The sequence below is a fragment of the Callithrix jacchus genome, chromosome 3 (assembly GCF_049354715.1).
Source record: "Callithrix jacchus isolate 240 chromosome 3, calJac240_pri, whole genome shotgun sequence".
Classification (NCBI taxonomy): Eukaryota; Metazoa; Chordata; class Mammalia; order Primates; family Cebidae; genus Callithrix; species Callithrix jacchus.
This window is the reverse complement of record NC_133504.1, coordinates 177,294,603-177,307,657: the sequence shown is the minus strand read 5'-3', so window position 1 is coordinate 177,307,657 and position 13,055 is coordinate 177,294,603. Positions and strand designations below refer to the sequence as shown.

Genomic DNA, 13,055 nt, shown 5'->3' with positions numbered 1-13,055 from the left:
AGTCCACGTAACTGAGCTCCATTTCCCAGAAAGTGATATTTTTCCTCACGGTATGGAAATATTCATTTCAGGAGTTGGCAAATATACTTCCTTGGAGTCCAGTCAAATGGGTGGTCCAAACAACTGCTGCTTGGGGCAAGGGAGCTGTGTTCAGGAGAGTGCTTGGGTCTTTCTGTGACTGCCTTAGATAGCTGAACACACCATTCAACCATCTGAGAGGATGAGAATGAATGCAACACAGAAAAACCTTAGTTCTTTGATATGAGTGAAAATCACACTTTATGGATTCATCAGAAGGATGGAATTCTTTTCTATCTAAAACAAGTCCCAAATGTTCAGCACTAAACCTTCAGAGCAGCTATGCTCATTTATGAAACAATTTTAGCCTGAGAAAGAAAGACAATGAGTAAATATATTAAAGGACTACTACAAAATGCATTTTTATTTCCACTGGCTACTGGCTTTGGAAGCAGCTCCTTAATTACAGCAAAGTTTTTAATTTAATTGTCATGGATTTTTTTCCCCCTTACAGCATAAGGAGATGGTATGTTTCTCTTGAATTAACCTAAAAATAACATTAAGCCTAGAGGGAAAAAATAAAACAGTAATGAAGCAGCAGAGAAAGGCTTTCTCTGCAACGTTAAGACTTTGTAACACTAGAAATGAATGGCCTGCAAAATGAATGGCTTGCATATCCGTCTGATCTACAAGATTATGTAAATGTTCTGCATCTCCAGAATGAAGTAAGACATGGGCAGATTAAACAATTATTCAGGTGATTGTTACTTTCCATGTAGCAAAAGTCTCTTGCCAGCCAAAACTTCTGCATCCAGTGTGAAGCTTCTTTGTCTCTGAATGACAACTTTCCTCTTTGCCTGTTAGAACAGGAAGAAAGAAAAACCCTACCCTTTCCCACATTTCAAAAAGTCTGCTGACAAAATTAAGATGCCCTGGAATAAATGGTATTTGATGATTTGTTTTTGCATTTTCTAACCATTTCCTTTGCCTTTGGTTTTGTATACCAGCATGGAACTGGAGAGATGAAACTGTACCAATAAGATAAGATCAATGAATAAATAAGAAACATTATATTTTTATGCTTGCAGCAAAATTGCATAAGTAATGAACCCATCTTCAGTTTTATACATTGGGCTTTTGCAATTAACCCTGATGTTTCAACCTCTCTTAAGTATAAACAGAGGGTTGTTTGTCATTTGTGTTTTGAACTAAAAGAGATAGCTGCTATCATTAATATCACAAATTAGTTTCATGTTGAGTCTTACTCAAAATGCAGTGAACAAGTGTTTATTAAAACAAACTTCTGTTTGTCAGACTCTGTGATTAAATATTTGTTCTTACTAATTTTTCTACCTGCAAAAGGACATAAAGAGATTATCTATAGTGTTCCAGAAAGGTATTTGGTAAGAGGGAATATTCCATATGTCAATTTTCTATGTAGGGCAAGAATCATAGATCTAAAATGTATAGAAGATAAGTTTAAACCTCTATGTCTTCTATTTTTCATTTAGCAGCCTTCACAGGGCTTTGAATTCAGCCTCAAACATTGTGATAATCTGATCCTGACATTTGTCCTCTCCTCATTCACTATTTTATAACTATACTTGACCAGCTGCTTGTTGAATTTCCTAATTTCATTGACAATTTAAAGTGTTTATATTCCTTACAGATTAAAGTTGGATTGTGGTTAGTGGATTCTTCCCTTATTCAAATTTGAATTCAGCTCTAAAGAGTTATTTTAGTAACAAAGCACAAATATAGTGCTGACCACGCAACAATAGGCTATGTTCTTTCAGCTATAGATCTTCTGTATAAAACAATTCTGATCTAGCAACTACAATTTAAAAGGCAGTAGAACCTCTCTTCCTCTCGGTTTTGGACTCCCTCCTTTTTGATTTTCATGTGCTCAGTATGTCATGTGCACATCTTAGAACGGAGTTCACCCCAAGAATCAACCCATGTCCCAAGCAAGAAAGAGTCTCTCCTGGTGTTGAAAGCGTCTGAGAGATGAGCAATCAGCCCCAAGTTCCATAGGAAAACCATAATTATTATTATCCTTTAATGCACTCAGTAGAAAAAGCCAGGCATGCGACAGCCTGTCCTGTACCTTGGTAAACATGGGCTTCCCGTGCTGGGTGACCATGGTACACTGGTCGCAGTCCACTGTGATGGATGAGTTGTGGTATGACTCTTTCGAGTGTTTGAGAATGTAATACAGGTCGGTCACCCCTCCTTCAAACACAGTGCTAAAGTAACGGGGGATGAGGGTCCTGCCGATAGCTGGGAGAGAAACACAGAGAAACAAACCATTAACAAAAGTATCCCACCAGCCCCACACACCCAACACTATCGCCAAACCTCCTACAACCAGATACTGATTATCTCAAGCAACCATACCAGGAGGCAAATTTCTCCTTAAAAACACCCATGACCCTTCTGAGTTGCAGCTAATAAAATATAATCCCCAACTATTTGGGAAAAATGTGTTTAGTCATCTCTCCAGATTTTGTGTCCACTGTAAGTCAGTAAAATAAGGGTTAGTACTTTAAAAATAATAAAGGAGAAATACATGAACTACTTTGGACCTTGTATACTTTTGCAGGGAACTTGTTTATAAAAATAAGACACATCCAATATACTTGGATTTTTTTAATGCATCATGTATAGGCCAGTTACCCAGTCATGTTTTAGTTTTATTAGTAGTAGTGATAATATAAATTTTAATAACATAATGCTTTGCAGTGTGTAAAGTATTTTGGTATTCTCTCATTGGATCTTCAGAACAACCCCAAGAGAGTGCAGGACTGAGGTCCAAAAATATTATTACAGGGGAAAAAAAAGATTACTTTAAATATTTCAAAGTCATGTGACTTACGTAAGTAAATATTTGAGGTCTCTAACTGCTTGTCTACAAACACCCCAATACCTGCTCTTCCCAACATTATGTCTCAAACTGCTTTAAACAATGGAAATCTTTAAAAAAAAATTCCCATCTCCATATACAAAGAGATGCATAACTATGTAAATGCTGATTATTCTATCTCCTTTTGGAGTTGTATAAGATAGCTCTTTAGAATAAAAGGCTCATTTTAAGAGAAGTTGATACCTTTCACTTGATCTAAATTGATCTCTTTCATTCCCTGTGTCTGGTCCTGCCCCATTTTAGTTTCAGCAATTGTGTAAGTTGCTGGGTCTTTCCGATACAGGACGCTTAGGAATCTGTAACAAGCCCTTTTTTCAGCAGTGATTTGAAATCCTCTTACAGTGGAAATCCCAACTCATAATATCAAGAATTTTGCCTATGTGCAGATTTTAAGGCAAAGTTCTAAAGCACTCTCAAGCAATCCAAGGTTTTTAATAAATCTCTTATATTCACTATATAATACCCTATGAAAGACAAAAATAGTATTTAAGATAAATAAACTACCAAAAAAATTTTAGCTAAGAAAAATCACCTAATCGTCATTTGAATGTTTTAAAATATTTTTTTAACTTTATTTTAAAAGAATCAGTAATAATCCACTTTGTATGGATCTATATCTCTTTTGTACATGAACTTGGAAAAAATAAATATAAAAAAATACCATGCCAAATTGTTTTCTGAAATGATTTTAAGGAATCCCCATATGGATGACTAGTCTCTAAATAATTTATACAGTTGTTACTGCCTCATGTTTGCTGCAGGTAAAATCAATCAACAAGTATGTGCTAAATATTCCAGGATTTTCCGTGATTCTGTCCTAGATAATCCTTCTACATACATTTTCTAAATACTGCCTAATCCCCAATACTGCATGCTCATTTTCTAAATATAAAATTCAAATGAGAGTAATTGGAGTCCACCATATCTTTTAACATATGCATAGCTAATATTATAAAGAAAACTTTGTAATGCTAAAATCCATATTGTACTTCACTAAACAGATAAAATTAATTGAATGCATTTCAAATATTCTAACTTAAAGCTAATTATCATAAATCAGCCTAAGTAATTTGACAATTTGGGATTCACACTGTTGAGAATAAATGCAAACCATAAAAATGCAGATGTAGACCAAAGAACTGTCACATTAAAAAGGTTATGGCAAATAACGGCCATTGGATTAGTAACATTATACTTTATTTATCAGGAATCCTGCACACGTTAATTCCTTTAGAGCACTGTTGGCTACATATCTATATATTGCCATCATTTTCATTCATAGTATAAGAAAAGTTGAATGGGAAAAAAGTTTGAGATTCTTTAACTTTAAATCTAAGTTTTTAATTACTTCCTCAAATCCAGAAAATGTACAAATTATATAGTAAATATACTTAATAAAAAAAAACAGCTTTGCTTTATTGAATAATTTCTAGCACTCTAAGAAATGGTTGCCATGGATACTGGAGGTTTGTTTTCAGCCCCGTTTCCTTTGTGAACCTGTCCTCCCATTTTTCCATGGTCCCATTTAGACCATTAGTCACAAAGATTCATTATTTACCATAGTGGACTAAACCCCCACAGTCCGGTGGCCCCAGTAAACCACGACAATGGTATTCACACCCTTGTGTATGTAGTCTCCTCTCCAAAAGTCTGAGCTTGGTCCTGTGATCTGCTTTAATAAATTGAATGTGGCTGATACAGAGAGTATCCCTGTATCAGTTTTGGGCTATACCTTAAGAACTGGAAGCTTTCACTTTGTCCTCAGGAAGAAGTCAGTTGCTATGTACAAAGTCCCACTACTGTAAGACTACAAACCATGAGAAGCCCAACCTAGTCACGTGGAGAGGTCATGTGAAGAACTGAGTCTTCCAGCCTGCAACCCCAGCTGAGCTTCCAGCCAGCAAACAGCACTAGCTTGCATGGGAGAAGCTGTCCAGGAAATGAATCCCTGACCTCCAACTGAGCTGCGTCAGGCTGGTGTCATGGAGCAGAGATGAGTTGTCCCTGACATGCCTTGCACACAATTCAGGATCATAAGTAAATAAAAGAAATGTTTGCATTTTAAGCCAACATGTGTTGGGGTGTTTTTTAATGTCAGTACCTAACTGTAGCCCCTTTCAACTACAGTAGCCACAAAGGTAGTCAAATAGTCAAATAAGAATCCTGTCCTGAAAGAAAGAGGGAAGTTTTGCCAGGAAAAACTTGCAAGTCATGGAAACATAGGAGTCTGCATGCAGAAGAAAAGCAAAGCAAATTAACAGTCTTCACAGGCTGATTTGGGCCCTAGTCTCCGCTCATAATAAAGCCAATGCCATCCCTCAGAGGTCACACTTATGTGAGGTGTGCCCCTCCTTTTTCTCAAGCTACTTGGTGTTAGGTTTCTGTCATCTGCAAATAGAGGAATCCTGACTACTGCAGTCCTCTTCCGTCATGGACAGTGTAGCAAACGCTAAGAGAATAAAGAGGAAGTGATGACAGCAATCAACAGCAAGAGATATCTGACTGTGTAACATGCTGTCTTAGAAGCTGCAGGAGATTACAAAGGTTTGGAGATTGTATTAGTTTCCTGTTGTTGCTGTAACAAATTACCACCAACGTAGTGGCCTACACCACCACAAACTTATTATTTCATAGCTCCAACAATCAGACATGGGGCTTGCTGGGCTAATGTCAGGTTCTCAGCAGGGCTGAATTCCTTTCTGGAGGTTCTCAGGGAGAATCTATTTACTTGTTTGTTTCATCCTCTAGAGATTGTTCACATTTCTTTCATGTGGCCCCTTTCTCCATCTTCAAAACTCACAGGGGGAAGTTGGGGGCTGGTGAGGCACCATTCTCACTTCCTCTTCTGCCTCCCTCTTGACGTTCTGGATCCTTGTGATTGCCCTGAATCCACCCAAAGAATCCAGGATAATCTTTCCATCTCAAGATCCTTAACTTATCTGCAAAGCCTCTTTTGCCATGTAAGGTCACATTCACAGACACCAGGGATTCAAACACGGTATCTTGCATAGGGTATTATTCTGCTTCCCACAGAGACTATACTTGCCAAGAGCTTCTGTTCTACAAGGGAGAGTAATCAGAAATACAAGAGATACATGCATATACTATGCACACAGGCATACAATGTGCAGTAATAAGAATGCACAGTGAATAGGAGAGACAGCCAGGACAAAATCCCATGTGCCTGAAGAAATCATCCTATTGATCATTTATCAGTTTATTCTGTAGACATCCACTGAACGTGGAGTAGGTGTAAAGCTCCATGGTAGATGCTACAAACACAAAGATAAATTTTTGTCCCTGTCTTTCAAATTCATTTCTATCAGGAGAGGTAGGAAGTATCTAAGTACCTATAACATGACGTGATCGCTGATAAAGCTTAAAAATGGATTTGTGATTTTGAACACTTTACCAGTATCTCCTGTATCCCGAATTCAATGTACAATTTTATTATTTCTGAAGCTCTGAGATTAGCATGTTCTTTTAATGCAGTCAACCATGCCATTGCATTGCACTGATTTAGTTGGCTATAAATCACTAAATCAGTGAACATTTCCGATCTAGGTTCGGTGGTCACCTAAGACGACAGCCACAGCAGTTCCAAATCTATTTAAATTGTATACTGTTATATTCATAGGTCAAACTTACACTTTACATTTATACTTTAATACATGGAATTAAAATAATTTAAATATTGATATACATAAATCGACATTGTACTCCTATGAAAAGGATTATGTCCTCTAAATATTGTTGGAGTGAGATTAATATTATAGTAGATTATAAAGGCGATGCTACTTTTCTAACACATTTAGATCAAAGCTCCAAAAGCTGGGAGTATGGAGAGCCAGATAGCACAGGAAGATTTTCTGTGATGTTAGGTGAGTAAAATATGCCATATATTATTTATCTATGTATTCATGAAAGAGCAAAGAAAATCATACATTAAATTATTCAGGAGCTGAAATGTGTATAAAGAATGTCTAAATTATACCTTATACTTTATAGGTAAATATGATTAGTCCAGAAATAGCTAAGGTTTTATTCATAGCTAATTGGGCTGTGGGTCCCTGCTTTCAAGTTCCTTAGAGAGATTTTCATTGTTGTTCTGTTTTGTTTACATCCATCCTTACTCCCCAGAAATTCTTCCTATGGAAGCTGATGGGGTGATGTAATGTGGTGGAGACAGGATCTAGTTTCTATCTTTTCTTGTAGGTATCATTTGTAGATATTAGGAATCTATAGAATATTCATAGATATTAAGTAACTTTTTTTCCTTGTTTAGAAACAAATGGTGTAATACAAGCTGGGAGCTCATAAAGAAGACATAAACTACTACGCATCCTCCCCAAAGCAGAAGGTCTCATTTTTAGAGCATTTTATCTCTTTTAGTAATTATGAAACATCTTTAAAAAAAAAAAACTCTTAACAATATTTATAAGTAATTCACATGAAAGAAACTGCATGTAGAAAACAACCACCTAGGAAAATATTCAAACTATTTATTGAAGTACAAAGTTAAAATAACAAAAGATTAAAACAAAAACCTGGTAAGGTATACACAAATACTTTTAGGGAAATCAATGTAGCAATTACTTCTTATTTTGAGAATTTCTAACTCTCTGTAAGTCTATTAGGTGGGACTCTAAGCTCTTGGTAAATACCCTTACCAAACTGCAATTCTGAAGTTTATCTTTAAAGATACTTAAGTACTCTGAAGTTCTACAAATCTTTTGAGAAACCATCATCTAATATAAGACCTTTTAATTTGGGGACATAAATTTTAATTTTAAATGTCTATAATTTCTGTGTTTCAAAGACAATTCAATTCCAAGAAATGAAAGTGGTTGAAAATCTGATTATAATAAAATGTGAAGAGGAAAATTTGTAACTAACAATATATTAATGCCACTTAACACATGGTCATTATTTAGCTGATGATTTTCCATCTCTGAAAAGAGAGAACCATATGACCGACCATGTGTTTTTAATTAGGCAAACTTAATTATGTTAAAATTATTTACTGTATTATGATTTTTAAAATTTTTATCTCAATATTAGATAAATGGTTGGCTAAATCTGCACGGTTTTATATGGTTCTGCCAAAGCTACCATAGCTCTGCTTTACCTAAAAAATCCAAATGGAAATTGTATTATTCAGACACGTAATAAACACCAAGAGTCATTAAAGTTTAAACTTATCTGCATTCAGAAATCAGTGAATGCATTATGCTGACATGCAAATGAATATGCTCCTAGGAGTGAGATAAACAATACTGATGATTTATGGTAAATAACCATTCTATATAGCCAAAATAATAGAAGTAAAATATGCTTGACCTGAGATGGGAGTGATACTGATTCAAGGTAGATCTCAATGTTCTTGGTGAAGGGAATGCAAGTCGAATTAATTAATTATTTTTACTTTTATAAATTGACATGACTTTCATTATAATATGCCTTTTACTTATTTTCTCAACCAAACTAATTTAACTTGAATATTTTCTCTCTGATGACCAGTCTTGCTATTTCAAAGATTCGTTTATTCTATATGTACTTATTAAGTGACTACTATACGTCAGATATTGTTCTAGGTGCTGAAAATAATTGGACAAGTAAGGACACAGAATAAACTTGACGGCCTGGAAAGGCTGACTAGTTTAGACTGGCCAGACTGGATGGCGGTCATGAGGAAGTGATAATGGAGGTGAGTCCTAATTAAACAAAGCCATTCGAAGATCTGGAATTAAAGAGGTCCAGGCCCAGGAGCCATAAGGGCAAAAGCCCTAAGACAGGAATGAATTTTGATCGAACGTGTATGGTGTGTTACGGTATCAGAAAGAAGGCTTTATGGCAGAAGGGTGGTCAGAGAACAAGATGATAGAAGATGAGGTCACAGAAAGAGGTAGGCTCAGATTATGTGGAACTTTCTAAACCACGGCAAATGGCTTCCATTTTATCCTTAGTGCAATGTCATGACATTGAAAGATTTTGGCCAATGATATAATTTATTCTGTTTTTCCTGAATGCATTATCCAGCTGCCAACATGGTCTCAAAACAACAACAACAAAAAAAAGTTTGATCCTCTTATAAATTTACTAGGCATTTTTCCTTCCACTTTCTACCTACCCAATTTTTAATAACTTGATCAAGACTTGAGTCACCCTATCTTGCTTGCACTAGGTGTCAGGTGCTGGAGAAACAATGACAACCAAGACAGACCCCATTCCTGCTGTTACAGAGCTTTTGATCAAGCAATTCTTAGCGTCATGAATTCACCAATTAAGGGCAAGCAGGATGTGTGTCATGGCTCCATCTTGTCTCTCCTGTTTCCCCATTGTCTGACACATGATAATGAATGAGTCAATGCAATGAATGTGTTAATTTATAGCTCCCAAGTTGTAGGAGCTTACATATAAACCTGATAGGTTCATCTCATTTGAGTGAACCCAGTACTTCGACATATTCAGATTACTTTGGATCTGTCAGTAATACTATGGGCTATTTCTCTTAGATGTGTGCATTTCATGCTGGCAAAACCCTTTTGCCTTTGATCCAAAGTACTGACAATAACATTGTACAGGAGAGGTCCACGGCAATGAAGACCTCCTTCTAACTGGACTTTGTTGTTGCTGTTGTTGAAACGGAGTTTTGCTCTTTCACCCAGGCTGGAGTGCAGTGGTGCGATCTCGGCTCACTGCAGCCTCCACGTTCTAGTTTCAAGCTATTCGTCTGCCTCAGCCTCCTGAGTACCTGGGAATACAGGTGCCCGCCACCACACCTGGCTGGACATCTTAGTATTAATTAAACACTCTTTAAGAATGAAATTGAAAACCTTTACTGACTTCTGTAATAAGACCATGCTCTGTTACTAATGGCTCATAAAGATAATGCAGAGTCCATAGGAAGAGAGTGAGGTGTCAGAGGAAGACCCGAGCTTAGGATGAAGAGACGTTAATCAGGCACAGAGGGCGGGGAAAGAGGGTAGTCACGGCAGAAGCAACAGCATGTGTTAGGTAAGGTGGTACATTCCCATCATGTGGGCTGCTGCCTTGGTCAGATGTTACATACTTATACCTTGGAGGACCTCGTCTGGATGAGCTACTCCATCACATAGAACTCTTGCTCTCTCCTTATGATGGTACAACATCCTTTTAGTTATTAAAACTTCAGGATGTAGTTTACCTCTGGTACATTTATTTTTGCCCTCTGTATTACTCTTTTACATCAGCATTTTCATAACTATACTCTGTTTTTTATTCTTCATATGAAGCTTAAAATAATTATGTTAAATTCAAAAAAGAAAAAGGGAGAGAGAATCAAAGACTGACTCAAATTAAATTAAATGTACTAAAAAAAAGTTGACATCTTTAATATATCCAATCTTCCTATATAGGAATATGAAATGTATGTCCAGTTGTTTAAACCTTTATTTTTATCTCAAAACAATTCCATCGTCTTTTTCCTTTTTCTTTATTTTAGAGGAAGAGTCTCACTCTGTCACCTGGGCTAGAGTGCAGTGGTGCAATCATAGCTCACTGTAAACTCAAACTCCTGGACTCAAAGAATCCTCCTGGCTCAGACACCCAAGTAGGCTGAGACCACAGGTGCCACCATGACAGGCTAAATTTTTTACTTCTTTATAGAGACGGGGTCCAGCTGGTCTTGAACTCCTGGCCTCAGCAGACCCTCTTGCCCTAGCTTCCCAAAGAGCTGGGATTACAGGCATGACCCACCATCAATGGTGCCTGGCCAACAAATAACGTTGTACCCTCTGAAGTTTGTAGCTTTCTATATTTGAATACTTGACATTTCTTAAGATCCTTAAATATTTTAGTTATGCTAAATGGTTAATGGAATTTAAAAAATTGTATTTCCATTTGTAATCCAGGCATTTAACTGAATACTTATTAATATTAATAGTTTAAAAAATTTTCTAGGCAAAAAAATCCACTATTCTCAAATATTGATATTTTTGTTCCCTTTCTCCTTACCTATATATAGATTCTCCTTTCCTATATATATTTCTGTTCTAACCATTGCAATAACATAATATACGTATTCTTCTTTCATATTGTATATATATCAGAACTTTAAGAAAAATATATTAAATAATGAGGGAAGTATTGGGCATTACTTTTTCCCCTTAAGATTTTTAGAGAATGTCTCTAGGACTAAGGGAACTACTATGTTGATTTGAGATCTTGTTACTTACTATGGAAAGAAAAACTATTATTCTATTCCTTGGTTTTATGACTTTTTCTTTTTAATCCTGATAGATGATTAATTTGACTACATGCCTTTTCAGTAGTACTAATTTTCCTTTAGAAAACTATCCATTAATATATTTCCAATTACTGAACACCTTTTGTACTCTTAGTATAAACCGTACTTTCTCTTACACACACATATACCACATTTTTGGATAAATTAAACTTATGAGTTAATTCATTCCTTTAGCAAATGTCAGTGAAAGCAGTGCTCTATTTTAGCCTTGCTGGATGCTAAGTTAGAATGATAGAGCCAGCAAAAGGTTTAGTCCAGTAATTGCCAGCAGCATTTCCTAATCTCAATGGGTTCCTGAAGATAAAATACACCTTAAGCTAGTTCCATATATATTTTTTAAATCATTAAAAAATAACATACTTAACATGTTTCTCTGATTCGAGTAGGATGATCTCAACTATGGTAATACTGATTAGCTCTTGATTAGTGATCATAAATGGCACTTAACAGATAACAAATAAAATATAAAATGCTGACATTATTTAATAAAAGTAATTAGGTTATCCATGATTATATTCCACACCTTCCTTTTAACAGGAGAGAAATTCCATGATCAGAGAAGTAAAACTACATAGCTTACTTGGAGTCAGTATGGAATAAAATAGAATACTTATTGTTTTTAATTAAGCAATGTTGGTTAATTTCTATGTCTTGGTTTAATTTTTATTAGTTTTTAAGTAACATTAGTAATATATGTACAAAAAAAAATTCTCTCAGAGGTACTCACTAGCTAGTCACTAAATTTGATTCTTTTCTCTAGGTGTTGAACCAGATCTTACAGAATCCTCAAACTCCCTTTTAGATCACTGCTGTCTTGTGACAGAATTGTGGCCAGTGCCTAACCAACACTTCCATTGTTTTCATTTTGTTCAACAGAATAGACATCAAGAAGGGAAATCCCACCTCCAGACAGGCCAGTAAAATCATTCTGTGTGTAAGTGGCACACTGTCTCCCTGACATCCAGATGCTGAAGGCCCAGTGGGCAAATTCCAGAGACTTCCTTGCCCCCATCACTGCCCTAAGGATGGAGGAGTCAGGAAACGGAGGAGGAGCCTCTGATTTCCTAAATTACCACCAGGAGGGGAGCTGCCACATTTGGGAAGAACCCATTTGGACTTTGTAGCAAAAAATACCTTTCTATGGTGTTCATACATTGGAATATGAAAATTTGTTTAAACAGGTAGGGTTAAATGAAACAGTTACCAGTAAGTGTATCTTCCCTGGCCACCTTATAGCCACCAATCCCAGTGCCTTCATCACTTCCTAGGTCATCTTTTTATCAATGTTCCCTAGACTACTAGATTTTAAAATTATATATATGTATATATATATCTCCTCTTAGAAAACTCATTTTGTATGAGTATCTTTTATTTCATTTTGTGTTGTGTTTATTTATACAACATTATATTAAATATATCTATATGGTATAATTTATCCTTTTTTTACTCAATAATACATTTTCGGCTTTAAATATGTTGGTATACATAAGAAGACTCATTCGTTGATTTTAAATGCTGCATTGTAATCTAGAGTATGGCTGTATCACAAGTTATCTAGATATTCCCATGTTGAGGGACATGGGAGATTGTTTTACATTCTTTTCCCAACAGGGTAGACCCTGAGAAAGGGAACTATGTATTTTATTTTACTAGGTACCAGTCATCGCCCTTCAAAATGCTGTTACTGATTGACTTCCTTTCCAGCCATAAGAGTACCTGTTTCACCCACAACCTTCACCAACACTTACTATTGTCGAGTTTTTAATTGTCATTTAGATCATAAAGCATGTCCCTCACAAAGTGACAGCCCTCAAGAACTCAAAAGCT

The 13,055-nt window shown here is 36.0% G+C and overlaps 1 protein-coding gene across 24 annotated transcripts in view; it reads right to left on the bottom strand.

The window, feature by feature from the left end:
* Nucleotides 1-13,055, bottom strand: part of LDB2 (LIM domain binding 2) — a 396,165-nt gene that overhangs the window by 84,068 nt on the left and 299,042 nt on the right. For all 24 annotated transcript variants that reach the window (XM_008993555.5, XM_078367463.1, XM_008993561.4 and 21 more), the window contains exon 3: nt 2,126-2,298. In XM_008993555.5, coding sequence (XP_008991803.2) covers nt 2,126-2,298 — 173 coding nt within the window. The remainder of the gene's footprint in view (nt 1-2,125; nt 2,299-13,055) is intronic.